We start from the raw sequence: 27030 nt of genomic DNA, 5'->3' as shown, positions 1-27030 counted from the left end.
ATAGATACAGAGAGACGTGATTGCATGGTATGATGGAACAGCTTGTCAAGGTGCATCAATCCAAACACAGACACACAAAACATGCCTATATTATAATGGAAACACACACGCAATTATTGCCACTAACTATTGTTCATTTGAATCTACTGTGCCATGGAGTCAAAGTGTCTCTGTGTAATTTAACAATGTCTGATTAGGGACAGGACAGTGCATGCAGGTCTACTGACTGTGAAGCTGTAATTTCTCCTCTGGTTATCAGGACCAGAAAACCCTCTTCTCGTCCCTCTCGCCACACCAGTGAACCTGCCATAATGCCATCCAATCTGACCCCTCACATCACCCTGCCACATCACCATGCAGTAAACCTATGTGAACTGCAGAATTCTAAAGTTGTCTGCAATAACCACTGCAGAATTGCTTTTAATCAACGTCTGAAATGAGGGTGACTGGAAGCGTCGCCCCATGCTGATTAAATGTAATTGTTTAATTGCCAAGTGCTGGGAACCCATCCTAAGAGGATTCCAATGGAATTATTTAAGCTCCAGTCAGGAAACGCTGTGTCCCGGAAAAGCGGAAGGAAGGAGGGAAAACGGAAAGAGGGAAAAATTGCACACAAGAAAAATGCTTTTAAAAAATATTCTTTCTATGAAATATTGAGTGTGGTTTACCTTTCAGTTGGGTGATAAGTGAACAGCCTGGGGCCACATTGAACAGCAACGACCCTGGTCAATCACCATCTCAAAGGAGGTCAGGTCACACTCAAGCCCTGTGTTTGATTTCCCCTTTTCCCTGTGGACCTATGGATCTATTCTCAAGGTGCTTTAGCCTTTATTTCTACTGAAATACCCTGTGACAATGACTTTGTGACAAGGTCTGTGTACTGAAATGTCTGTGAGGGGTTTCACTGTCCTTCATCATGTTACAGTAAAGCACAGCACCTATACACCATTTTCAGGTCCAAGTCTTTTTCAGGGTCAAGACTGAAGATTAGTCAGTCATTAGACGTAGAGAACCTAAACAGAGGTTTTCAGCATGAAGTCATTGTATCCGGCCCTATACATGAAGGACTCCTGAAAGGCTCTCATGAATGGGGTTATATAGGCCCCCTTCTCCATCTGAAAACCACTTTGTTTATCCGACAATGGGCTCTATAAACTTAAGGGGCACAGGTGCACTCCATTTAAGGTTGCAGAATTTAGTCACAGATGTTTTGTCTTCCTACACACACACACACACACACACACACACACACACACACACACACACACACACACACACACACACACACACACACACACACACACACACACACACACACACACACACACACACACACACACACACACACACACACACACACACGTTGACTCCAAAGCTTCCCACAGTTGTGTCAAGTTGGCTGGATGTCCTTTGTGTGGTGGACCATTCTTGATACACACGGGAAACTGTTAAGCGTGAAAAACCCAGCAGCGTGGCACCTACTACCATACGCTGTTCAAAGGCACTTCAATATTTTGTCTTGCCCATTTCCCCTCTGAATGGCACACATACACAATCCATGTCTCAATTGTCTCAAAGCTTAAAAATCCTTCTTTAACCTGTATGCTCCGCTTCATCTACACTGATTGGCCACATTTAAAAACACATTTCCACAAACCCCATGACATTTTAATCTATCAATCACACTATCTTTCCTAACCTCACTGACCTAGTGCAAAATAGATGCCCGTTAGTGGAGCTTGTCTTAGCATTTAGAAACATGCAGGAAGAACTGAGGTTTCGTGTTTTGATGATGAGTGCAGTAATCCATCCCTACCATAGGGAAATGCTCTTCCTACTGCTAATGCTGCATCCCATGCCTCTAGGCACAAGTGTGTCTCTGTCTCCCAGACCTGGGTTCAAATAGTATCTGCAATCTTTCAAATACTTTGAACATTTGTTTGAACCTACCTGGAGTGACGTATAGTAGGGGTTTGCATTTGATTCATTATTCTGTGCCAGGCAAGCTCAGTAAAGCGCAGCTATAGCATTTGAAAGATTTTGAGTACTATTTTAACCCAGGTCTGTCTGTTATCCCTCACCACCATACAGGGGGGTGGGAGAGGAGCTTTGCACCCTGCAGCTGTGGCCTTATTCCCAGGCAGGCAGCCAACACCTGACCATGCAAGGCCAGCTGGCCCAGATGTGCACACAGACAATGGCAACACTTTGAGCAATGCAGTCCCCTCTGGGACCCCAGGCACCTGCAAACCAAAGGCCCTTCTCACTATCTAGCATCATGTTGCAATTATACATCTAATAACTCACCATCACCCTGAGAGAACCACACTAATCTATAACATAACACAGGAGTGACTCTCCACAATTTATTTTGGAGCATCACTCTAAACAAGTGTGGTCTGTGGAAGATTTAGTACTTAGTTACTGTAGATGACCCAGAAGCGTTTTCCACAGCAGTGGCCCAATTTGTGGAACTTACCTGCAAGTTTTGGTCTGGAAAGTTCACTAAAAACAACAGATAACTTGTCAATCTTGTCAAGCACTGTGTCTCATTGAAGCCAAGCAACGTACTCAAAACAAGGCTGCACCTCAGTGTGTTATCCTTTCTAACAGACCAATGTTGATGACAGCTTTTTTTTAATCAATGACAGAGCACTGCATAACATTTTCAAAATGACAGGGTTAAACATTTTACACATGGATTGCTTGAGTGCAGAAAGCGTAAATGAAGCCTAAGAAAACAAAGGCCTCAAATGAATCATTTGATCTGTGCTTATTTTTAATCTCAATCAATCGAGGGTATTGATGCAGTCAGTAACTAAGTATTAAGGATCAGCTGTCAGAGCAGCTTACCGATCACTGTACGTGTACGCAGCCCATCTGGAAATAGCCCACCCAACTACCTCATCCCCCCCATATTTTACTTACCCTCTTTTCACCCCAGTATCTCTATGCTCTACTTGCACATCATCTGCACATGTCATTCCAGTGTTAATGCTAAATTGTTATTATTTCACCTCCCTGGCCTGTTTATTGCCGTACCTCCCTACTCTTCTACATTTGCACACACTGTACATAGATTTTTCTATTGTGTTATTGATTGTACGTTTGTTTATGTGTAACTCTGTGTTGTTATTTTGCCGTCCTGCTTTGCTTTATCTTGGCCAGGTCGCCGTTGTAAATGAGAACTTGTTCTCAACTGGCCTACCTGGTTAAATGAAGGTGAAATGAAGTAAAAAATAAAATAAACTATGGGTACACAGAGGGTGTTGATACAAACAAAAGCTAGAAGAGGCACAGTGACATCTAGTGGCGAATTTACTCCTGTACACCAAGTTCATTATCCAATACGGTACAAAAGAAACAAATACTTTGATTTACCACCTGTTTGTCATACAATAAAATGCCTTCTTGTATAAAGCAATTTAATCTTGCCAATATGGTAATTCAGCCTAATAAATGTTAACATATCAGTTCATGTTGGCCAATGTTTGATGACAAAGAAATATTTTCTATAGAGGTCAGTAGTGGCATAATTCTGACAGCAGAGGAAGGTAGTGGCCTGTTTCTGAAAAAGTTCAACATGAATGTTTTTTATTCATACACCAAATATTGGTCTTACGATAATGATGACAAGCATGAATTCACATGGGCCACATAGTACCTTGGTGCCATATAATTTGATGAATACTGTACATTTGCACAAAATTCAGACTTAACAGAGAACGAACATTGCCATGCACATGCTCATAATACATTCAAATCTACTCTTCAAATCTACTTTTGTAAACAGCAGTCAATATGACAATCGGTTTTGTTATATCCAATATTTTCATTGGTAAAATATCAGATTTGGTCATTACCCCTGGGAACACCACGTAATTTCAACGTGGATACTTGTGTACTGTAATATTTGGTTAAGACGTTGATCAATGAGATTACAACCTATAGTCCTATCCACCCACTCCAAAAGACAGCCCAAAGTTAGTTGCATTTTCATCATGTTGTCATTATGCTTTCAACCATCTAAAAGAACAACCAAATTCCAATGGAAAAGCAATGTCAGATGTTGTTTAATAACCTATCAATGCTTTTTTTTAAAACACAACAAGTTCAAATGAGAAAACAATGTCTGAGATTTTGCTTAGGTATACAACAGATTAACGTGTTATCACTGTGCTTCATCTAATAGCAGAAACAAATTACCTGGATTGCAGTTGAGATTACATTCAAAGTACATGGTGCAAGTGATCAATGCAGTCAACACAACCAAATATCAACAAATCTTCTGATTTATCTTCTGCTTTCGGAGAGATAACATTAATAATATGCATGTAAAGGCTCAAAGTGGAGTAGAGATTGACTTCATCACTACTTGTTTTTGTAAGAAGTGTTGACATGCTGAATATATCGAGCTGTCTGTTTAAACTACTAGCACACAGCTCAGACATGCATACCCCACAAGACATGCCACCAAAAGATCTTTTCACAATCCCAAGTCAAGAACAGACTATGGGAGGCGCACAGTACTACATAGAGCCATGGCTACATGGAACTCTATTCCACATCAGGTAACTGATGCAAGCAGGACAATCAGATTTAAAAAAACAGATTAAAAAATATACCTTATGGAACAGGGGACTGTGAAGAGATGACACACACTCTACACACACGTACACATGGATGTTGTATTGTAAATATGTGATAGTAGTGGCCTGAGGGAACACACTTAATGTGTTGTGAAAAGTGGTATGAAATGTCATGTAATATTTTTTATTGTATATAATTGCCTTAATGTTGCTGGAACCCAGGAAGAGTACCTGCGCCCCTGGATGGAGGCAGCTAATGGTGATCCTTAATAAATACAAAATACAAATACAAAGACTGATTTAAGACTAGCTTCAATCCCAGTTATTTTACAAATAATGTCTCCATCCTATTCTTTAACTTCGATTTTTGGTTGAGTTTGAGACGTGAATCAAACATAGAAATGATTAATTAAGTCAGTGGCACAGACGGAACATAGTCAAAAAGATTTACAACTCCTTCAAATGTTGATCTCTGGTTGCGTTGACAACCAAACACAATTCAATATCACTACATATCATTACATTTCAAATCAACCAGAGTTTGAAAGCCTAGGCCTGCTGAACTGAAACAATAACTGTATATAGGCCTAAATAGCATCATTGATGATACAGTACATGACTGATAAAGTATGGTCTCTTTTCATTTGCTACGTTAAACCTACCCTTTTGGAATGACTTTGAAAGCAACAGCGAATCTATATCGTTATTAAGTGGAGAATTCGCAAAAATCATTCTCATGATATCGCACTGGTAAGAGTCAGTGACAAATATCATAGGTAAGCAGGGCTGGGCTTGGTTAAAACCTTGGGTAGGAGACCAAAGTGAATCTGTACAGAAATACATTCTCCAGTAGGAGGTGCTGCCCAGCCTATAGTTTTTTTTTCTTATTTTGGTAGTGGATATGACATTGAAGATCTTTTAAAGATGTTTTAAAAGGTATATATTTTATACAAGGTTTGTCTATGTTGAAATTTGGTTACAATGGCGACATAGTCCTGTGGTAGAAATTTCACCCTCAAAACAAAAGTTGATGACTTTTTGTATTCTCCACTTAAGATTCCACGTCACAAGACGTTGACAAATTACGTTGAAACAACGTTGATTCAACCAGTTTGTGCCAGTGGGTAGTATCGCCTTTGAGTTTATGTAGTATCACCTTTGAGTCATTTCGGCTTTCGAGATACACCCCACTTCTCTGGCCACTGACCTATCACATGTAAGACTATCTGTTTTGTTCCATTAAAAATGTTCATTGCTAAAGTATCAGTTTTAGTCTTGATTATCTCCTTTGGGTTACCACCTCTCTGGCTACTGGCCTATGCATCACGATACAGTAGAGGCCCTTAAGTGATTGGCCATACTGCAGGTCAGTTGGTGGCCAGCTGAGTTGCCCTCCGTCTGGGACACAGGATCCTGCCGAAGGCCCTGCGGAAGCTGCTGTGACAGAGCGGGTAGAGGAAAGGGTTAATGGCCGAGTTGAGCCACAGCAGCCAGAAGGTGACCTCATACCAGTGGTGCTGGACGCAGCGTCCCTTACAGGCGGCTCTGATGATCATCAGGAGGGTGTAGGGCGCCCAGCACACAGCAAACACACACACGATGACAGCCAGCGACTTGGCAATCTTCTTGTCCCTTGACAGGCAGCTGCGCTGTGTGCCCCTAGTGGAGGTGTCCTGCCGCTCCAAGGGGGGATGGAAGATCTGGGAGTGGAAGGACCCCGAGCCTGATCCCCTCTCCTGGACCGACACAGTGCTAGACAGCTTCTTAACCACTACCGAGTTCCGGGAGAAGAGGGAAGTGAGGCGGAGGCATTCCCCTCTCCCCAGGGGAGGGGGCTGTCCATCAGGCGCGTGGGCCTGTCCACTCGTCTCATCTCTGTTCCGGAGCCTCCTCCGACGTATGTTGAGGTAGATGCTGAGGTTGAAGAAGGTTACAGAGATTAAGGGGGAGAAGAACTCCAACATGGAGGCACTGAGGAGGAAGTACCAGGTGTAGTAGAACTCAGCGTAGCACTCATCGTCCGGGACACGGCTCTTCCCCACCACCAGCTCCCAGAAGATGATGGCAGGGCCATAGAGGACAAAGGCCAGGACCCAGACTGCTATCATCTTCATGATGGCTTGGTGGGTCATGCCCTGTCTGGCACGGTAGCTCATCTGGCGGAAACAAGAGACAAAGATGATGGACATGATTAATGATTTTGGGCTTTGTTGTGTTATGACTCATTCTGTCTAGATGTTGGTTTGTAAAGGGCAATTCCACGATAACTGAATTGCACAGACTCAGGTTTTTTCTTATAATGTATGCCAAACAAAAACCATTGATTTCAATGTTCAATAAACCATACAACTGTAACGATGTGCGCTGAGAGTCGGGAAGCAAGTTCAGGGAGTGCGTGTTTTAATAAATAAATAAAACGCAATACAAAACAAGAGACACGAACAACGCAGACAGGAAACTGAAACAGAAACAATGATGCCTGGGGAAGGAACCAAAGGGAGTGACATATATTCGGAAGGTAATCAAGGAGGCGATGGATTCCAGGTGAGTGTCATAAAACAATGATGCCTGGGGAAGGAACCAAAGGGAGTGACATGTATAGGGAAGGTAATCAAGGAGGTGGAGTCCAGGTGAGTGTCGTAATGCGCGTAACGATGGTGACAGGTGTGCGCCATAACGAGCAGCCTGGTGACCTAGAGGCCAAAGAGGGAGCACAAGTGACAACAATTTTATGCACAATGACTACTTTCAACAATTTACACAGTACATTTGACAAAAACACATCTACTGGAAGAACTGTGCAGATGCAAAGTTTAGTAACATTTGAAAACATCCACATTTTCAAAAACCCTTAAATATCTGCTCCAAATGAACATTCAAGATATCTGCAGAAGAAAATGGGGTGTCAGCTATGACACCTATTTTGGTTATTGAAATGCATAATAATAATATACATCTGATAACAGAATTAAGTTGGGTCCCTGATCTATAATACTCTTCATGGTTATGTATCCTAAATGTGTACACAAAAAGGTAGAAATATGCAATATCTTCCTTTGCATATTTAGGTGTTATTCTACACACTGGCTATTACTTTAATGAGCTCCACCACCAAACAAGACCACATTTAGTTGGTCTGGACAGGACCGACTCTGAACCAATCCTAGACGTCTACGTTTCACAGGTTTGGACATCAAAGTACAGCACAGTAGCACTACTGTACCGTAATGTACTATACTCTACTTTTCTTTAGTGTACTATACTGTGCTCTACTGTACTACACTTCTTTACTGTACTCTACTGTAATGTACTGAACTACACTACATTTTCTTTAGTGTACTATACTGTGCTGTACTGTACTAAACTTCTTTACTGTACTCTACTGTAATGTATTGAACTACACTCTACATTTTCTTTAGTGTACTATACTGTGCTGTACTGTACTGTTACGTACTGAGCTGTCCAAACTTGTGGCAACTATGATTGGTTCACATTTGGACCAAATCTTAACCAATCATGGACGTCTATGTTTAGACGTTAAAATCAAGGCTGGTCCGGACATGACCAAAAAACAACTGTGGACATCTGTGAACGTTGAAATCATAGCCAGGTCGGACCAAATTTCAACTACTTTTCAACGTCCATGAACGTCTCTGTACTCACTGGTTGAAAAAAAAAAGACCCCACCTTGTCTAGCATATTTTGGTTTTGGTGACATTTGTAAAGTTTACAGACAAATGTGCTGTTTCCATCAGGGATGAGATTTTTCATCCGACATGTATATTACCTGCATAAAAAGGTTGGATGGAAACCTGGTTGTGAGGATGAAACTTAGTGTGTAATATATGTACACAATATATGTAAACTTACAGTGTGTAATATATGTACACAATATATGTAAACTTACAGTGTGTAATATATGTACGCAGTCCACCCTTCAACTTGCACTAGGGAGTGACCAGGACCATGTGACCACGTACCAGGTAGTGTATAGGGGTTGGTGTTCTAGGTGGCAGAGTCTTTCCTGGTCAGGTCAGTAACAAGTCCTAGTCTTGTAGGGCTTTCTAAGGAGATGTCTTGGTACATCCCCCCCAGCCCAGTCTGCTTCATGAGCTTCAATGTTCTTCAACATCCTCTCTTAGGTTTGATCCAATTTCTATCGGAAAAAGCTCAACTTGCACCACCTGTACTGACCCTACATCTCCATCTTGATCCCAATCTTTCCTTTTCACTTCAGATGCTCTACAATATGTGACGGCCTGCCACTTCCATTTCAAGTTGGGAGGAAAGTGCTTTAAGGCAAAATGCCGCTCCTTGGCCGCCGACCATCTCTTTCTCTCTACTGATTGATTGGAGGGAAACTGGAGGATCATAGAAACTGGAGGATGTCTATGATCAAAGCGTAATGTTGTGTGGCTTAAAGGAGAGCCTCAGCCTCTCTAGTTTCATTTGTATTCATGCCTCTGATGTTAAGTGTTGTGCTGGTGAAACAAAACAGAACATTATACACAGTATTACTCTCCTTTGTCTACTGTGCTTTGTGTGCTTTACCTCATACAAAGACACTAGAGAAGGAATGATCAGTCACCTGGCATATGCACATACAGTCACTGATGGCACAAATGATTTAAATTGGCATAATGAAAGTGGGTGACACTGTCTGTGCCCATTTCTGAATTCAGAGATGATGTTGTTTGGTACGAGAGTCAGTTTAAATAAATATATACAAATATTTCTACGCTCTCTGCCACATTGTGTTGCTAAAATAGGAGTTTTTTTTACATCACAGATGACTTACTACCAAGACATTTTGTGCAGTAATTGTTATGGTTAAACTGATTGTGACAGTTCAGTCAGTGGTCTAATAAGGTATCTGATACATTCATTCCCTATAGTTTATTTTAATTCAGTATGTATCTTTAGTATGTCCTTTGCTGGACACGTCGCCGACAGAAGCAACCTACTCAAAAATGGTCGATATGACACACTCACACAGAACTAAAGAAGATGTCAATATACTCAATCTTCTTGCTCACCAACACTCATCGATAGCCTATCATGAAGTGAGCGCTGGTCTTGGCAGAATCAGAACGGTTGATCAGCGCTAAAAGTTTCCCCTAGTACACCTCAATTAGCCTACAGCCATAGACCTCTTTGCGCTCTTGTATACCAAGGACTCTATAAAAGTATGGCTCTGCACAGTCATATGGCTCTGCACAGTCATATGGCTCTGCACAGTCATATGGCTCTGCACAGTCATATGGCTCTGCACAGTCATATGGCTCTGCACAGTCATATGGCTCTGCACAGTCATATGGCTCTGCACAGTCATATGGCTCTTCACAGTGATATGGCTCTTCACAGTCATATGGCTCTGCACAGTCATATGGCTCTGCACAAACATGACCATAGGTTTCGCTTCAGCCAGTAAAAAGAGGGGAATGACTTCGACTATTCAGGTTTATTCTTCCAGCTGGGTCAGAATAGATATCTGGTCATTTGAATTCAGATTGGATGCTGTGAAGAGTTTACTTCACCCTGTCTTTTGGTGAAACAAAACAGACTATTATACACAACATCCCTCTCTCCTTTATCTGCCTTAACTCATTCAAAGGATCTGACAACTGGGGAAAAACTGGTTGAGTCAACATTGTTTCCACATCATTTCAACCCCAAAAGATCTGTGTTGACAATGTGGAAAAACGAATTGGATTTTGCAAGTCATCAACGTTAGGGCATTTTGTCTCTCAACTTAAATCCAATGACATTTTGATGATTTCACGTTGAATTTACGTTAATCAAATCCAAGTTTGTCACGTGCGCCGAATACAACAGGTGTAGACCTTACAGTGAAATGATTACTTACAGGCTCTAACCAATAGTGCAAAAAATATATTAGGTGAACAATAGGCAAGTAAAGAAATAAAACAACAGTAATGCAGTCGTGGGTGAACAGGGAGTACAGGAGGGTACTGATCACGTACCCTTGGGGAGCTCCAGTGTTGAGGATCAGCGTGGCAGATGTGTTGCTACCTACCCTCACCACCTGGGGGCTGCCCATCAGAAAGTCCAGGATCCAGTTGTAGAGGGAGGTGTTTAGTCCCAGGAGACTTAGCTTAGTGATGAGCTTTGAGGGTACTATGGTGTTGAACGCTGGACTGTAGTCATTCTCACATAATTGTTCCTTTGAAAAAAAAAAAAATTGTACCCCTTTTTCTCCCCATTTTCGTGGTATCCAATTGTTTAGTAGCTACTATCTTGTCTCACGGGCTCGGGAGAGACGAAGGTTGAAGTCATTCGTCCTCCGATACACAACCCAACCAAGCCGCACTGCTTCTTAACACAGCGCGCATCCAACCCAGAAGCCAGCCGCACCAATGTTTCGGAGGAAACACTGTGCACCTGGCAGCCTTGGTTAGCGCGCACTGCGCCCGGCCCGCCACAGGAGTCGGTGGTGCGCGATGAGACAAGGATTTCCCTACCGGCCAAACACTCCCTAACCCGGACGACGCTAGGCCAATTGTGCGTCGCCCCACGGACCTCCCGGTGGCGGCCAGTTACGACAGAGCCTGGGCGCGAACCCAGAGTCTCTGGTGGCGCAGCTGGCGCTGCAGTACAGCTCCCGGGTGGCGCAGTGTTAACCACTGCGCCACCCGGGAGGCCCTCATAAGTGTTCCTTTTGTCCAGGTGGGAAAGGGCAGTGTGGAGTGAAATAGAGATTGCATCATCTGTGGATCTGTTTGGGCGTTATGCAAATTGGAGTGGGTCTAGGGTTTCAGTGATAATTGTGTGGATGTGAGCCATTACCAGCCTTTCCAAGCACTTAATGGCTACGGACGTGAGTGCTACGGGTCTGTAGTCATTTAGGCAGGTTGCCTTTGTGTTCTTGGGCACAGGGACTATGGTGGTCTGCTTGAAATATGCTGGTATTACAGACACAATCAGGGACATGTTGAACATAACAGTGAAGACACCTGCCAGTTGGTCAGCACATGCCCGGAGCACACGTCCTGGTAAACCGTCTGGTCCGGTTGCCTGTGTATGTTGACCTGTTTAAAGGTCTTACTCGCGTCGGCTACAGAGAGCGTGATCACACAGTCATCTGGAACAGCTGATGCTCTCATGCATGCCTCAGTGTTGCTTGCCTCAAAGCAAGCATAGAAGTGATTTAGCTCATCTAGTAGGCTCGTGTCACTGGGCAGCTCGTGGATGTGCTTCCCTTTGTAGTCTGTAATAGTGTGCAAGCCCTGCCACATAAGACGAGCGTCAGAGCCTCGGTGTAGTATGATTCAATCTTAGCCCTGTATTGACGCTTTGCCTGTTTGATGGTCCGTCGCAGGGCATAGCAGGATTTCTTGTAAGCTTCCGGGTTAGAATTCTGCACCTTGAAAGCGGCAGCTCTACCCTTTAGCTCAGTGCGAATGTTTCCTGTAATCCATGGCTTCTGGTTGGTGTATGTACGTACAGTCACTGTGGGGACGACGTCCTCAATGCACTTATTGATAAAGCCAGTGACTCATGTGGTGTATTCCTCAATGCCATAGTAGATTTGCAGTGGAAGAATGTGCAAAGTAGAAATAAAAATAATGGGGTGCAAAGGAGCAAAATAAATAAATAAAATAAATTCAGTAGGGAAAGAGGTAGTTGTTTGGGCTAAATTATAGGTTGGCTATGTACAGGTGCAGTAATCTGTGAGCTGCTCTGACAGCTGGTGCTTAAAGCTAGTGAAGGAGATAAGTGTTTCCAGTTTCAGAGATTTTTTGTAGTTCGTTCCAGTCATTGGCAGCAGAGAACTGAAAGGAGAGGCGGCCAAAGGAAGAATTGGTTTTGGGGGTGACCAGAGAGATATACCTGCTGGAGCGCGTGCTACAGGTGGGTGATGCTATGTGACCAGCGAGCTGAGATAAAGGGGGGACTTTACCTAGCAGGGTCTTGTAGATGACATGGAGCCAGTGGGTTTGGCGACGAGTATGAAGCGAGGACCAGCCAACGAGAGCGTACAGGTCGCAATGGTGGGTAGTATATGGGGCTTTGGTGACAAAACGGATGGCACTGTGATAGATTGCATCCAATTTGTTGAGTAGGGTATTGGAGGCTATTTTGTAAATGACATCGCCGAAGTCGAGGATTGGTAGGATGGTCAGTTTTACAAGGGCATGTTTGGTAGCATGAGTGAAGGATGCTTTGTTGTGAAATAGGAAGCCAATTCTAGATTTTACTTTGGATTGGAGATGTTTTATGTGGGTATGGAAGGAGAGTTTACAGTCTAACCAGACACCTAGGTATTTGTAGTTGTCCACATATTCTAAGTCAGAGCCGTCCAGAGTAGTGATGTTGGACAGGAGGGCAGGTGCAGGCAGCGATTGGTTGAAGAGCATGCATTTAGTTTTACTTGTATTTAAGAGCAATTGGAGGCCACGGAAGGAGAATTGTATTGCATTGAAGCTTACCTGGAGGGTTGTTAACACAGTATCCAAAGAAGGGCCAGAAGTATACAGAATGGTGTCGTCTGCGTAGAGGTTGATCAGAGACTCACCAGCAGCAAGAGCGACATCATTGATGTATACAGAGAAGAGAGTCGGTCCAAGAATTGAACCCTGTGGCAGCCCCACAGAGACTGCAAGAGGTCCAGACAGCAGACCCTCAGATTTGACACACTGAACTCTATCAGAGAAGTAGTCGGTGAACCAGGCGAGGCAATCATTTGAGAAACCAAGGCTGTCGAGTCTGCCGATGAGGATGTGGTGATTGACAAGAGTCGAAAGCCTTGGCCAGATCAATGAATACAGCTGCACAGTAATGTTTCTTATCGATGGCCACCTTGAGCGTGGCTGAGGTGCACCCATGACCAGCTCTGAAACCAGATTGCATAGCAGAGAGGGTATGGTGAGATTCGAAATGATCGGTAATCTGTTTGTTGATTTGGCTTTCGAAGACCTTAGAAAGGCAGGGTAGGATAGATATAAGTCTGTAGCAGTTTGGGTCAAGAGTGTCCCCCCCTTTGAAGAGGGGGATGACCGCAGCTGCTTTCCAATCTTTGGGAATCTCGGACGACACGAAACAGAGGTTGAACAGGCTAGTAATAGGGGTAGCAACAATTTCAGCAGATCATTTTAGAAAGAAAGGGTCCAGATTGTCTAGCCAGGCTGATTTGTAGGGGTCCAGATTTTGCAGCTCTTTCAGAACATAAGCTGACTGGATTTGGGAGAAGGAGAAATGGGGAAGGCTTGGGCAAGTTGTTGTGGGGGGTGCATTGCTGTTGACCGGGGTAGGGGTAGCCAGGTGGAAAGCATGGCCAGCCGTAGAAAAATGCTTATTGAAATTCTCAATTATAGTAGTAGTATTCTCAATTTCACTAGGAGTGCTGCCTCTTATTTCCTTACACAGCTGACCGAATGTGGTCTTAGTGCCAGCATCTGTCTGTGGTGATAACTCAACTGTGGTTGACAACTCAACCAAATGTAAATCAAAACTAGACATGTAACTGACGTCTGTGCCCAATGGGCAAGTAAGACACTAGAGAAGGCACGATCAGTCAACTGGCATATGCACATCCAGTCACTGATGCTACAAATGATTTAAATTGGCACAATGAAAGCAGGTGACAGTATCTGTGCCCATTTCTGAAAGGCTAACTTCAGAGATGGTGTTGTTTGGTACGAAAGACAGTCAGTTTAAATAAGTTCATATAAATATGTATACGCTCTCTGCCACATTCTGTTGCTAAAAGTTCTGCACATCACAGATTACTTACGACAAAGACATTTTGCACTGTAATTGTTATGGTTAAACTGATTGTGACAGTTCAGTCAGTGGCCCTAATAAGGTGCATTCCCTATCATTTATTTTAATATTATATTTAAGCAATGGTGGCCAAGCTTTTCAGATTTGAAACCTCATTCCTCTGGCTGAAGAGGAGAAGCCCACACCTGCCCATTAGGCATTATTAGGCAGCCGCCAAGAGCAGCAGTTTGACTAGGGCGGCATTTTCCGAGCCAAACTGACCAAGATGCATCTCCAACAACACCTCACATTACTTTGCCCAAAAACAATAACTTCTCACTCAGTGGCATGAGGGCTGATGCTTAAGCAGGGGCGCAAAATATTTAGCCTGTCCATGCCCAGCGAGCCTTTACATGTTGCTGTTAGAGAGACAGCGCTGTGACGCTCCACCAACGCTCCATCAAATTCAATTTCTGTATTTTGAATGTTACACATCTTAAAAACTAGATGGCTGACAAGCAAAACATTTTGGGACTATGTCAACAAAAGAAAGAAAATTATACCTATTGCTTTACATTTTCAAATAATTATCCAGATAATATAAAGTGTTCTATAGCAATGCTTAAATCGCTGATGCATTATGCTATAAACTTCAAAATGACCACAAAAGACGTGACTGATGCAAATACACTACCGTTCAAAAGTTTGGGGTCACTTAGAAATGTCCTTGTTTTTTAAAGAAAAGCTACTTTTTTTGGTCCATTAAAGTAACATCAAATTGATCAGAAATACAGCGTAGATATTGTTAATGTTGTAAATGACTATTAGCTGGAAACGGCTGATTTAAAAAATAAAATAATGGAATACATAGGCGTACAGAGGCTGTTGTGTTTGCTAATCCAAGTGTATCATTTTAAAAGGCTAATTGATCAACCCTTATGCAATTATGTTAGGACAGCTGAACATTTTTGTGCTGATTAAAGAAGCTATACAACTGTCCTTCTTTAGACTAGTTGAGTATCTGGAGCATCAGCATTTGTGGGTTCGATTACAGGCTCAAAACGGCATAAACAATTAACTTTCTTCTGAAACTCGTCAGTCTATTCTTGTTCTGAGAATTGAAGACTATTCCATGCAAGAAATTGCCAATAAACTGAAGATCTCATACAACGCTGTGTACTACTCCCTTCACAGAACAGCGCAAACTGGCCCTAACCAGAATAGGAAGAGGGGGAGGCCCCGGTGCACAACTGAGCAAGAGGACAAGTACATTAGAGTGTCTAGTTTGAGAAATAGACGCCTCAAGTACTCAACTGGCAGCTTCATTAAATAGTACCAGCAACACACCTGACGGGAGTCTTGACCCTTTCAATAGTAATTGAGCACTTACATTTGTTTGGTTCTTAGAAAAACAGCACTAAGGTTTAAGTGCCTAAATGTTCAAGAGAATGCGTGGAATGGTTTACCAAACTCTCACTCTCCTCTCTCACCTCTTTCTGACTCAGGCAACATTTCCAAGTTGTCAAGCAAAATGAAAACAATGGAAACCAACATCAACCAACATCAAGAGTTAAAGTGCAGTGCATTAAAAAAAACAGCTTCATATTAGTGGAAACCAGGACTGTTCTCAGGGCAGGCCTGGTTGTAACTTGACATGGTCGAGTCATGTCTTGGACAATTTCAGCATTTTAGCTAACCCTAACCCTTTTCTTAACCTTAACGTGGCAGGTTAGGATAATTAGGTTAACTCTCCTAACCTGCTGTATAAGTTTGAACCTGCTACGAAATGTAACTGCTAGTCAAAACTGGCAGACCTGCCCTGAGAGCAGTGTGAGAATCCACTAATAAGACAACGTCAAAAACACGATGTCCATGCTTTTTTAATGATATTTCTATTCTGAGGTCAAAATTATACTCTGAAATTATGAAAATGATAATGCCATTTCTGTGTAAGAGCTGTTTGAAAAGAAATGCCTGGAATTTCAGCTTATGTATCCTCCTAAATTGAAGGGGTAAGCGGGGTATGCTCTAGAGCAGGGGTCTACAACCAGTAGATCAGGAGCTACCAGTAGATCAGGAGCTACCAGTAGCTCGCAGTCGACCTATGAGTAGCTTGCCAAGCAATTCTGTAAGTACATACATTTTTTAAATGTTTTACATCGCAAACTGTCATAAATATAAAGCTCCCGGCTACAATTCTCTGCTGCCTGTGACTGGAACGAATTGCAATTTGAAAAAATAAAATAAAAATAAAATCGCTGAAGTTGGAGACTTATCTCCCTCACCAACTTCAAACATCTGCTATCTGAGCAGCTAACCGATCACTGCAGCTGTACATAGTCTATCGGTAAATAGCCCACCCAATTTACCTACCTCATCCCCATACTGTTTATATTTATTTACTTTTCTGCTCTTTTGCACACCAGTATCTCTACCTGTACATGACTATGTGATCATTTATCACTCCAGTGTTAATCTGCAAAATTGTAATTATTCGCCTACCTCCTCATGCCTTTTGCACACAATGTATATAGACTCTCTTTTTTTCTACTGTGTTATTGACTTGTTTATTGTTTACTCCATGTGTAACTCTGTTGTTGTCTGTTCACACTGCTATGCTTTATCTTGGCCAGGTCGCAGTTGTAAATGAGAACTTGTTCTCAACTAGCCTACCTGGTTAAATAAAGGTGAAATTAAAAATAAATTTAAAAAACAATCAAATCAAAGCCACATTGACATTATCCCACAACTGGTCAAATCAAATGTTATTGGTCACATACACATGGTTAGCAGATGTTATTGTGAGTGTAGCACAATGCTTGTGCTTCTAGTTCCGACAGTGCAGCAATATCTAACATGTAATCGAACAATTCCACAACAACTCCCTAATACACACAAATAAGTAAAGGAATGTAAAAATAATATATACATATAAATATATGGAGAAAGATAGACAGAGCGGCATAGGCAAGATGCAATAGAGGTGTAAATCACAGTATATACACATATGAGATGAGTAATGCAAGATATGTAAACATTATTAAAGTGGCATCTCTAAAGTGACTAGTGATCCATTTATTAAAGTGGCCAATGATTTCAAGTCTGTATGTAGGCAGCAGCCTCTGTGTTAGTGATGACTGTTTAACAGTCTGATGGCCTTGAGATAGAGACTGAAAAACAGCTTCTCGGTCCCAGCTTGGATGCACCTGTACTGACCTCGCCTTCTGGATGGTAGCGGGGTGAACAGACAGTGGCTCATGTGGATGTTGTCCTTGATGAGATATTTTTAGCCTTCCTGCGACATCGGGTGCAGTAGGTGTCCTGGAGGGCACTTAGTTTGCCCACGGTGATGCGTAGTTCGCCACTATTGACTTTGAATGTGTGATGGGGGAAAACTCGATGCAGTTGCATATCACAATGTTATATTTTGACAATAATATAAACTCAGCAAAAAATCTAACAAAAAATCCCCTTTTCTTTCAAAGATATTTGGATTTTACGAATTAACTTCACAGATCTTCATTGTAAAGTGTTTAAACACTGTTTCCCATGCTTGTTCAATGAACCATAAACAATTTATGAACATGCACCTGTGGAACGGTCGTTAAGACACTAACGGCTTACAGACGGTAGGCAATTAAAGTCACAGTTATGAAGACTTAGGACACTAAAAAGAGGCCTTTCTACTGACTCTGAAAAACACCAAAATAAAATATACCCAGTGTCCTTAGGCATGCCTTAGGCATGCGGCAAGGAGGCATGAGGACTGCAGATGTGGCCAGGGCAATACATTTCAATGTCCGTACTGCGAGACGCCTAAACAGCGCTACAGAGAGACAGGATGGACAGATGATCATCCTCGCAGTGGCAGACCACGTGTTATAACACCTGCACAGGATCGGTACATTCGAACATCACAGCTGAGGGACAGTACAGGATGGCAACAACAACTGCCTGAGTTACACCAGGAACGCACAATCCCTCCATCAGTGCTCAGACTGTCCGCAATAGGCTGAGAGAGGCTGGACTGAGGGCTTGTAGGCCTGTTGTGAGGCAGGTCCTGAACCAAACATCACAGCAACAATGTCGCCTATGGGCACAAACCCACCGTCGCTGGACCAGACAGGACTGGCAAAAAGTGCTCTTCAATGACGAGTCACGGTTTTGTCTCACCAGGGGTGATGGTTGGATTCACATTTATTGTCGAAGGGATGACCGTTACACCGAGGCCTGTACTCTGGAGCGGGATCGATTTTGAGGTGGAGGGACCGTCCTGACATGACAATGCCACCAGCCATACTGCTCGTTCTGTTCGTGATTTCCTGCAAGACAGGAATGTCAGTGTTCTGCTATGGCCAGCGAAGAGCACAGATCTCAATCCCATTGAGCACTTCTGGGACCGGAGGGTGAGGGCTAGGGCCATTCCCCACCAGAAATGTCCGGGAACTTGCAGGTGCCTTGGTGGACGAGTGGGGTAACATCTCACAGCAAGAACTGGCAAATCTGGTGCAGTCCATGAGGAGGAGATGAACTGCAGTACTTAATGCAGCTGGTGGTCACACCACATACTGACTGTTACTCTTGATTTTGCCCCCCCCCCCCCCTCCTTTGTTCAGGGACACATTATTCCATTTATGTTCGTCACATGTCTGTGGAACTTGTTCCGTTGATGTCTCAGTTGTTGAATCTTATGAAAATAATATATGGAATCAGCTTGTAACCAAAAAAAGGGTTAAACAAATCCAAATATATTTTATTTTGCCATGATGACAGCTTTTCACACTCTTGGTATTCTCTCAACTAGCTTCATGAGGTAGTCACCTGGAATGTATTTCAATTAACAGGTGTGCCTTGTTAAAAGTTAATCTGTGGAATTTCTTTCCTTCTTAATGCATTTGAGCCAATCAGTTGTGTTGTGACAAGGCAGAGGTGGTATACAGAAGATAGCCCTATTTGGTAAAAGACCAAGTCCATATTATGGCAAGAACAGCTCAAATAAGCAAAGAGAAACGACAGTCCATCATTACTTTAAGACATGAAGGTCAGTCAATTCGGAAAAAGTGCAGTCGCAAAAACTATCAAGAGCTATGATGACACTGGCTCTGATAAGGACCACCACAGGAAAGGAAGACCCAGAGGTACCTCTGCTGCAGAGGATAAGTTCATTAGAGTTACCAGCCTCAGAAATTGCAGCACACAACACACCTCCAGGCTGTGTAAGGGCTATTTGACCAAGAAGGAGATTGATGGAGTGCTGCATCAGATGACCTGGCCTCCACAATCACCCAACCTCAACCCAATTGAGATGGTTTGGGATGAGTTGGACCGCTGAGTGAAGGAATAGCAGCCAACAAGTGCTCAGCATATGTGGGAACTCTTTCAAGACTGTTGGAAAATCATTCCAGGTGAAGCTGGTTGAGAGAATGCCAAGAGTGTGCAAAGTTGTCATCAAGGCAAATGGTGGCTACTTTGAAGAACCTCAAATATATTTGGATTTGTTTAACACTTATTTTAGTTACTACATGATTCCATGTGTTATTTAACAGTTTTGATGTCTTCACAATTATTCTACAATGTAGAAAATAGTTTAAAAAATATACTTGAATGAGTAGGTGTTCTAAAACTTTTGACCGGTAGTGTATGTGATCATATTCAAATGAAAGAACGGTTTGAAATTATGTTTTAGTCAAATAATATATCTGTTCGGCCTTCTTGCGGTCAATTTGCAGTCTATAAATATGTAATTATGCTCCATCCCCCTGACCATCCACTCAAGAAAAAATAAATACATTCTAAATAAATGTTTAAAAATGTATTAAAAAAATACCAATAATCGTCCCACAGCTGAATCTAGTTGATGATCCCTGGTCTAAACGATCCATTCCACCAATCAGGGTTGTATATGTACATTTGTATCAACATGCCCACAAGATCAAACTGAGCATTTCAATGGCAAAAGGAGGCTCAGAAAAGTTTGTGGTCATACGCACATCCTTAAAAAACATAGGTGCTGGCCTAATAAAGAATACTAGTATAGAACAAGAAGGCCAGCACACTGTTAAAGCTCCCAATTCCCAGCTTTCTTGACAATGTTTCCATCCGAAACGGATCTTCGTCAGGTCAAACACACTGACTGCTCACATCCCAAAATATACACATTTCACCTCACATGACCATTGCGGACATGATGCATGGTGGGTGCAAAAAACATTTACATGTCTCTAATAATGAAATAACAATGAGATGGGTGCATGGAATGGTTCCAGAACATAACATATATTTACAAAATGACCAAGTGGGTAACCTGGAAGGCAAGACAAATTAAAGTAAAGTGACATATTCAGGTAAGAAATGGTCTGAAATCAGCTCTCTTCTCAATAATAGATTATCAGTATCTCCGCCCCTCCTAGGTGTATTGACATGATCGATGCCAAAGAGCTAATGTTGTGACGAGCGTCCATGACATGCGCAGCCTCAGGGTTTCTCTGGTCAAGGGCCCTGATATTACTCCTGTGTCCTGCTATCCTTGTTTTCAGAACTTGTTTTGTTTTTCTTACATAGAAGACAAATACATTTGATCAGGTATATCACATTTTAGTGGAACATGTAATGATGCCCTTAATCTTAATTGGCTTGCCCGTAATAGGGTGATTGGACATTTTGCATTCGTTCGTGAAGTTACACTGGGTGCACCCGCCACATCTATAGTTACCGTCTGACACATTGTCTAGAAATGTACTGTGTGGCACTGGTGGAAGATCAGACCTCACCACCATGTGACTGATGTTGGGGGCGCGTCTGAAGACGACCCGCTGGGGTTCTTTAAACGTCTTTTCCTGTTGTGGATCAGTGCTCAACATATACCAGTGTTTTTTAATGATGTGGTCGAACTGTTTACCAAGTGAGGAGTACTGAAGGAAGCATTGAATGCGTTGGTCAGGAGGGCGGGGAGGTTTGGGCATAAGGCTGCCATCCTGGGTCATATTTTTATAACGTTCCCTTGCGTCATGCAGCCATTCCTCTGGGTAACCCCGCTGTCTGAAACGCTCATCCAGATGGTCGGTTCGTTTGTCATAGTCACTCTGTGTACTACAAATCCTACCTATGCAACTGTATCGGCTAAAAGGAGGCTTAGGGAAATAAATGATTAAAAAAACATATTTGGATTTATTTTAATGAAATAAACAGTGATTTAGTAGACATACAGTGATGATGCATAAATAAAATAAAAGACTGCAAGGGGGCTTTAATTAAGAACTGACAATTGTGTGTATGGTATCCCCCTCTCAAGGCATTCCAACGAACTGATTCAAGGCCATAAGGTTCCTCCTACTCACCGCTCTGGTGACAGAGAGGAAGCGGTCATAGCTGATCAGGACAATGTTGAAGACAGAGGCAGTACAGAGCAAGTAGTCCATGACCAGCCACAGTTTGCACAGTCCTCTGCCCAACATCCATCTCCCTGTCAGGATGTATGGGATGTACACTGGAATGCAGAATGCCCCTGGAAAACCAGATGGGGAGAGAGGAGAGGCATTGCACTTGTTAAGATTACTTTATTGGTCAATATTGGGTCAACCAAAATGTGACATCCACTTTTAACCAACCCCTCTGAAAGACACACATCACGTTTTTTTCCTCTTTTTTTCTGGAGGTGCATGGAGCTGCTACATGAGAGCTGATGTTGTGGGGGGTTAAGTGCATTGCTCAAGGGCACAACAGCAGGCAATGGAATCTAGGTTTGATACCAGCAACCCTCCAGTTGCAAGCTCAATTCCCGACAGATGTTTTTTTCTTCCCGTCGACCCAGAATTCGAACTGGCAACGGTCCAGTTGTTATCTGGCTTCTCTAGCCGCTAGGATACATGTTAGTCTTACGCTTGAATAAATGTTTTTATTCTACTCTGCCAGGAGGAGCGGAGCCCACATTTGTTCATCTGCACTTCCTGGCAGTCTGCTGTCTATAACAATGTTTTAATGGGAGCCTGTACCACTAACATCAGGCTGAGTTGCGTTCCACAAATAACATTCCTCATATTGTACTGTTTATCATTCTCACTCAAACAGACAGACCAATAAATTACTTTAAATAGGAAAATGAATGCAAATGACAACATGCAATAACAATGTACTTAATTTAATAATCATAAAATGTTCTCACCAACAAGAAAATCCGATATGGCGAGATTCAGGAAGTAATAGTTGCTTTGCCTCCTCAGACTCTTGTCTACTTTAAAGGCGAAAATGACCAAAGCGTTTCCCAAAACTATCACAACCACCAAAGTTACCATCATCAGCAAAAGAATGACCATGACAGGCGCTGTGAATGCGTTGTCGCTCCACATTTTGGTTGAGTCGTTGTGCATGTAATTCCAGCTTGCGTTGGCATCGAGTTGATCTCCCCCCATGATCTTATTTATCAGCTTTAAATTGTGTTAAATCATTGACGGATATTCCAAGGAGTTGGAAATAGGCAATACAACACCTGAAATCCATGCGCATCTGCATCCAAAATGCAACTAAAGTATGTCCTTTGCTTGTCACCTCGCCGACCGGCGCAGCCTACTCGAATATGCATATAATGACCTAAAGATGCTGTCAATATCCTATATCGTCTTGCTCAACAACGCTCATCCATAGCCTATCATTAAGTGCGCGCAGGTCTAGGCAGCATCAGAACTTTTGTTACGTGGGAAACGCTTTGGCATCTACATCACTATATACGTCGTCTGTGGTATCTACAATGAATTGAAACTTCCGCTAAAAGTTTCCACAAGTACCGGTAAGCAAACACCTCCACTAGCCTACAGCCATACACCTCTATGTGCTCTGGTATAGCAATGGCGACGGGTCATTCAGGGAAGGTGGGACAGAGCCCGTTTTGCATTTTAATTTAGCATTAATACTTGTCACATATCAGTTTGCAAACAATGTAAAACAATTTTAGAATTGAGTTAATAAAGCAGCATACAAAGTGTCTTTTTTTTCTTTCTTGAGTAAGGCAGCTCCAAAATGTAGGTGTTTCAGCCTAGCTCAGTGCTTTCTGTGATGGTGGTGGAGCAGCCAGCAGAAAATAAGGAGAGTTGGTCATGCTCTCTAGTTGTGCCGTGATTGGCTCATTGTTCTGTCACTCATGGGGACACTAAGTCAAAGGGAAAACAGGTTTTTAGAAAATGTATTAGAAACAGATGCCTTACTTACAAAAGTGTTCAGACCCTTTGCGATGAGACTCAATTGAGCTCAGGTGCATCTTGTTTCCATTAATCGTCCTCGAGATGTTTCAACAACTTGATTGGAGTCCAACTGTTGTAAATTCAATTGATTGATTGGACAGGATATCGAAAGGCAGGATTGTATCAAGTCACAGATCTGGGGAAGGGTAACAAAACAATGTATACTGCATTGAAGGTCCCCAAGAACACAGTGGCCTCCAACTTGTATGCTGCTGCATAAATAATGTAATATGCCAGGGAGATATGTATACTGTAAATAAAACTAAGTGTATGTTGTGTAGTAAGCTGGTAGTAGCCCATCTGACTCACCCTAATCATTTGGTCCCTTTCCTCCCTTAGCCTACTCTTCTGACTTGGTGGTGCACATATAACCTGTTTTAGAGAAATGTAATCATTGAATATTGTAAGTGCTTTCATTGTCTGCTCATATGCCCCCTTTATGTATCCCACGGTTCTGACTTGGTGTACAGGAAGAATACTGTAAGAACAGCCCATGTTCTGAATTCTGTTGCTGTGCATCTCAACGTTTCTGAACAAATAGTTATATTGACCACTTCCATCCTAGCTCGCTCATTAATGTCTCAATCAAAATTACAGATTGCTTCTTATCCGCTCGTCATTGCCTTATGCCATAGTTTGTACATCTCAATTGTCAGTAGAAACCACATTTGTTTAAATAAGTCACCATTTCAGCTATAATATTTTTTTAAAGCAGTAAATGAGGCTGAATTAACTTTTTCACTGCCAGACAAGGCTCTGCTAAAAGCCAGGTGTAGCAGTGGTAAGGATTCACTCCATTTTGCTGAAAAGAAAGCTCTGCTGTTGGGACAGCTTTATGTAGGCCCCATTTTGTTTTGCTTTGCCTCCTCAGACTCGTCTACTTTAAAGGAGAAAATGACCAAAGCGTTTCCCAAAACTATCACAACCATTAAAGTTACCATCATCATCATCATCATCATCAAAATAATGACCATGACAGGTGCCGTGAATGAGTTGTCGCTCCACATTTTGGTTGAGTCGTTGTGCATGTAATTCCAGCTCGCATTGGCATCGAGTTGATCTCCCCCCATGATCTTCTTTATCAGCTTTAAAATGTTGTTAAATCGTTGACAGATATTCCAAGGAGTTGGAAATAGGCAATGCAACAGCTGAAATCCATGCGCATCTGCATCCAAAATTCTAAATGCAACTTCAATATGTGCTTCGCTTGTCACTTTGCCGACCAGCGCAGCCTATGCATATAATGACCTAAAGATGCTGTCAATATCATATACAGTGCCTTGCAAAAGTATTCATCCTCCCTTGGCATTTTTGCTATTTTGTTGCATTACAATCTGTAATTTAAATTGATTTCATGTAATGGACATACACAAAATAGCCTAAATTGGTGAAAGGAAATGAAAAATAAAACTTGTTTCAAAAATGTCAAAACAATGTAAAACATAAAAGTGGTGCGTGCATATGTACTCACCCCTTTGCTATTAAACCCCTAAATAAGATCTGGTGCAACAAATTACCTTCAGAAGTCACATAATTAGTTATATAAAGTCCACCTGTGTGCAATCTAAGTGTCAAGGGATCTGTCACATGATCTCAGTATATATATACACCTGTTCTAAAAGGCCTCAGAGTCTACAACATCACTAAGCAAGCAGCATCATGAATATACCAAGGAGCTCGCCAAGCAGGTCAGGGACAAGTTTTTGGAGAAGTACAGATCACAGATGGGATATATAAAATATCCAAAACTTTGAACGTCCCATGGAGCACCATTTAATTCATCATTAAAAACGGAAAGAATTAAAAGTCTCTCTCTTCTGTCTGTGTCGCACTCTTTTGAAATGATTTAATTGATAACAGGTTATGTGTATATGGTTTTCAATCTCATGAATAGCATTGCTTCTAAAATTTGATGCTGTGCCCCACAATCCAGCCTCTCGGGTCACTGCCTAACCACCAGCCCCAAAGTTAAGTGCTTAATTAGCCATTCAAAAAGTGTATTTGTCATCTAACGTTGGACAGTGCTATGATGTTATGATTATGTTAACATTTATACAGCCAGGACCATCGGCAGAGGGGATTACCCCTTTGGGCATAAGTAATGCCACGCTGCAGGCCTGCGGTAGGCACCTCCAGCACAGCCATGGTTAAAGACCAGGCTGAGTCTGTGTTTGGGAAGGAAGTGATTGCTACCCATGGGATAATCTGGAAAAATTGGAAATGCCAATGAAGGAACTTCAGCAAAGCTGGTCCTTGATGAGGGAAAAGTCAAACTGATAATCGGTAAGGGAAAGATCCTGATGCAGCACTATTTCCAGTGACAAAACACATGTATTAACTCATATAATGTTTTTCCTTTACCCAATTTGGATTTGTAGAAAATGTGCAAAACAAGTTTCCAGATATACCCCCCAAATTCATCCGAGCAGATGAACAATGAGCATAAACATCACATCAGGTATAGGTTTACATACTTTCTTGTCAATGTATAGGTGTTTTGAGTGTTAATATACAGATTTCTTCTGTTTTCAGACAACAATGAAAAATGAAAAACGCTTAATTGGCCAATGTTTCCCTTAACCCAAAATGGCCCCTTTTATTCAGTTATAGTATAACCACTCCTTTGCTTCGCTTCTTACTCTTCCCAGGGGGTCAGCTTTTTTACTTTTCATCTGGAATGGAGCCTTGTGTGGAAGGCTCCACAACACCTGAGCTTTGTAGTGCTGTCACTTCAATGAGGCCATTTGCATTGTTCGGACCAATGAGATACGCTTTTTTTATTTCAACATAGAGAGAAAATGTAATCAATATTTAATTAAAAGAAAAAGGAAGTTATGTCTTCAGTGTTTTTTTGTAACGTTTAATAGCATATTTTTATTTAACCTTTATTTAACTAGGCAAGTCAGTTAAGAACAAATTCTTATTTACAATGATGGCATTACTTACTTAAAACGGAGCCTGACATGCATGCATACTCACAGATGTTGTTGGTGTACCATAATATGAAAATGTATGCACTCACTACTGTAAGTTGCTCTGGATAACCCTCGACGCTGGGCCAATTGTGCGCCGCCATATGGGACTTCCGATCACCCCCGGTTGTGATACAGCCCGGGATCAAACCAGGGTCTGTAGTTACGCCTCTGCCGCTGCGCAACTCGGGAGTTTATCATTACATACAGTAGGATAATCATTACCCATGTGACTGAGTTGACAGCCTATTAGTAATACCGCAAATATGGGCTTAATAACGATGTTTAACAACAATTACATTTTTGTTCTGTTCCAAGTATGACCCCTTTCATTTAGTTGGATTTATGATAGTAAGTACTATTCTGGGAAGTATGACCTAACTGTTACTTGTTATTTCCTTTTTCACTGTTCCTCATATAACACACACACAGAGTTTCTGCTGTTACATCCTGTGAACTCTTCCACTCTCCTCTTTCTTCTCCTACCCAGTTAAGACCGAGCTTATGAACAAC

At 42.1% G+C, this 27030-nt stretch overlaps 1 protein-coding gene across 4 annotated transcripts; it reads right to left on the bottom strand.

The window, feature by feature from the left end:
• Positions 1-3584: 3584 nt before the first annotated feature.
• LOC109874716 (histamine H3 receptor) lies at positions 3585-25049 on the bottom strand. Of its 4 annotated transcripts, none has more exons than XM_031810942.1 (4): positions 25017-25049; positions 23514-23681; positions 21650-21816; positions 4723-6745 (listed from the first exon to the last, which is right to left on the bottom strand). In XM_031810942.1, exons 2-4 carry the CDS (start codon positions 23560-23562, stop codon positions 5957-5959), a joined length of 1005 nt encoding a protein of 334 aa, XP_031666802.1. In that variant the 5' UTR covers positions 23563-23681; positions 25017-25049; the 3' UTR covers positions 4723-5956. The 4 variants fall into 4 exon arrangements, with proteins under 4 accessions (XP_020322325.1, XP_031666802.1, XP_031666803.1 ...); XM_031810943.1 differs by lacking the exon at positions 25017-25049 and adding an exon at positions 24484-24876; XM_031810941.1 differs by lacking the exon at positions 25017-25049 and adding an exon at positions 23855-23942.
• Positions 25050-27030: the final 1981 nt, after the last annotated feature.

This window comes from Oncorhynchus kisutch, linkage group LG30 (genome assembly GCF_002021735.2).
Source record: "Oncorhynchus kisutch isolate 150728-3 linkage group LG30, Okis_V2, whole genome shotgun sequence".
Classification (NCBI taxonomy): Eukaryota; Metazoa; Chordata; class Actinopteri; order Salmoniformes; family Salmonidae; genus Oncorhynchus; species Oncorhynchus kisutch.
The sequence above is the reverse complement of the archived record's forward strand: the minus strand, read 5'-3'. Positions and strand labels throughout refer to the sequence as shown.